This window comes from Alosa alosa, chromosome 2, assembly GCF_017589495.1.
Source record: "Alosa alosa isolate M-15738 ecotype Scorff River chromosome 2, AALO_Geno_1.1, whole genome shotgun sequence".
Lineage (NCBI taxonomy): Eukaryota > Metazoa > Chordata > Actinopteri > Clupeiformes > Clupeidae > Alosa > Alosa alosa.
The window spans coordinates 28,060,925-28,063,424 of NC_063190.1; the positions used below are offsets into that span (position 1 = coordinate 28,060,925).

The 2,500-nt window shown below is 44.2% G+C and overlaps 1 protein-coding gene across 4 annotated transcripts in view; it reads right to left on the reverse strand.

The window, feature by feature from the left end:
• The window catches only part of LOC125290968 (cell adhesion molecule 1-like), a 123,452-nt gene that overhangs the window by 10,400 nt on the left and 110,552 nt on the right, over positions 1-2,500 (reverse strand). For 3 of the 4 annotated variants that reach the window (XM_048237449.1, XM_048237451.1, XM_048237448.1), the window contains one exon: positions 2,080-2,112. The exons of the other annotated variant lie outside the window; for it this stretch is intronic. In XM_048237449.1, the coding sequence (XP_048093406.1) occupies positions 2,080-2,112 (33 nt within the window). The remainder of the gene's footprint in view (positions 1-2,079; positions 2,113-2,500) is intronic. 4 annotated transcript variants of the gene reach the window in all.

The following is a 2,500-nucleotide window of genomic DNA, read 5'->3' on the forward strand; positions in this document are numbered from 1 at the left end:
GCGAGTTTATTATTATACTTGTTTGTTTGGGAATATACAGTATTATTATCTTGTTAAGTTTGTGATGTTTAGACTGTTAAGCCTGGTTCTTGTACAGTATTGTATTGTACAGTACAGTATTGTACCTGGTCCTTGCTGTTATTGGCCTATCATCTGTGTTCTATGATGCCCTTCCTGTTGGATTGAAGTCCCTCACCCCATCTTTTTTATTATTATTTTTTTTTATTTAACTTCTATTTTACCAGGGAAAATAATCACATTGAGGTTACAGTCTCTTTCACAAGTGAGCCCTGGCCAAGAAGACAGCACATAGAGGATACACTTCAACAGACAACAAGTAGCAGACAGACAGGGATGGACAACAGTAATAAATAAGAACTATTTATAGGCTTTATAGGCTATTTATAACCTATATATAGGCTTTATAGGCACGTGTTGCCATATTGGCCTTGTGTTTCTTGTGTTTTCTTATATTTGTAGTAAGTAAGCTCTGTTTTTGGAACTTATGCAGCTTATCGTGCATTTGGTCCTAACCCCATGTAGCATCGTGACTGTTATTGTGCTTGGTCCTAACCCCATGTAGCATTGTGACTATTATTGTGCTTGGTCCTAACCCCATGTATTATTGTGCTTGTTTGAGTGGGACTCTCAGTTTTATTGTGTTTGTTTGGGAGTGGATTATTATGCTTGCTTGCGTGGAAAATTATCATTGTGCTTGTTTTGGAATTTATGATTGTACTTGTTTGTTTAGGAGTTTAATGTTTAATGTGCTGTTGGTTTGATAGTGTATTACTGTGCTTGTTTGGTTGGGAGTGTTTTACTGTGCTTGTTTAGTTTGATAGTGTATTACTGTGCTTGTTTGGTTGGGAGTGCATTACTGTGCTTGTTTGGTTGGGAGTGTATTATTGTTACTGTTCATTTGGGAGTTTATTATTGTACTTGTTTGTTTGAGAGGATAATTATTGTGCTTGTTTGGGATTGAGAGTTTATTATTCTGGCTGTTTGAGAGTTTATTATTGTGCTTAACTGAGAGTTTATTATTGTGCCTGTGAATACAATTCTCAGTATAATATAATATCCACTGCTAGCATGTTATACGGTACCCTTTAGATCAATTCAAACACAACTCAATGTGCAGTGGTGTCCACATGCGGCCAGGGTTGCTCCCTCTGCCCCGGAGCAGACGAACCTCAGCCTCAACCTCAACCTCAACCTCAGCTTCAGCCTCAGCTTCAGGTTCAGCCTCAGCTTCAGCCTCAACCTCAGCCTCAGCTTCAGCCTCAACCTCAGCCTCAGCTTCAGCCTCAACCTCAGCCTCAGTTTTAGCTTCAACCTCAGCCTCAGCTTCAGCCTCAGGTTCAGCCTCAGCATCAGCCTCAGGTTCAGCCTCATTTTCAGCCTCAGGTTCAGCCTCAGGTTCAGCATCAGCCTCAGCTTCAGCCTCAGCATCAGCCTCAGCTTCAGCCTCAGCATCAGCCTCAGGTTCAGCCTCAGCTTCAGCCTCAACCTCAGCCTCAGCTTCAGCCTCAGGTTCAGCCTCAGCCTCAGCTTCAGCCTCAGGTTCAGCTTCAGTTTCAGCCTCAACCTCATCTTCAGCTTCAGGCTCAGTATCAGGTTCAGGCCTGCTCAACATCTTTCTGTACACGCATAATGTTCCAACCCCAACACATCACACTAGTTTTATTTGACAAACAGTAACAAGTGCATAGATGCGTGTGTGTGTGTGTGTGTGTGTGTGTGTGTGTGTGTGTGTGTGTGTGTGTGTGTGTGTCTGTAAGTTTGTGTGCAGATCCCCATAAGGCAGACTGTGGGTTCCAACTGTGTGTGTGTGTATGTGTGTGTGTGTGTGTGTGTGTGTGTGTGTGTGTGTGTGTGTGTGTTTGTGCATGTGTTTGTGTGTTTGTGCATGTGTTTGTGTGTATGTGCGTGTGTTTGTGTGTGTGTGTGTGTGTGTGTGTTTGTGCATGTGTTTGTGCATGTGTTTGTGTGTTTGTGTGTGTGTGTGTGTGTGTGTGTGTGTGTGTGTGTGTGTGATTGTGTGTGTGTGAGAGAGAGGGAGAGGCAGGCTGTGGTACCAACCGTGTAATGCAGGATCAGAACTGGGCACAGATTCTTGAGGAACCACAAGGAAGGGAGGAGCGTGGGAACGTAGGAACGTGGGAACGTAGGAACGTGGAAACGTAGGAACGTGTCAACGGAACGGAAGTGCAGGAGGTGGAGAACGAAGGAGGAACGAGCACATGCAGAAAAAGAGGGGATAAGGGAGAGGGGAGGAGAGGAGAGGAGTGGAGGAGAGGGGAGAGAAAGGAAGGAGGACACAAAAACAACAAAAAGGACCAATAAGCAGAAGCCTCCACAGGCAGCATCACATCAGCACAGAGCTGAAAGCTTAAGGACATCAACACCACAGCACAGCACAGCACAGCACAGCACAGCACATATTAACTGTCCATTAACACTTCCCTACGCTGATGCTCTGAATTTATTATATATACAGGTG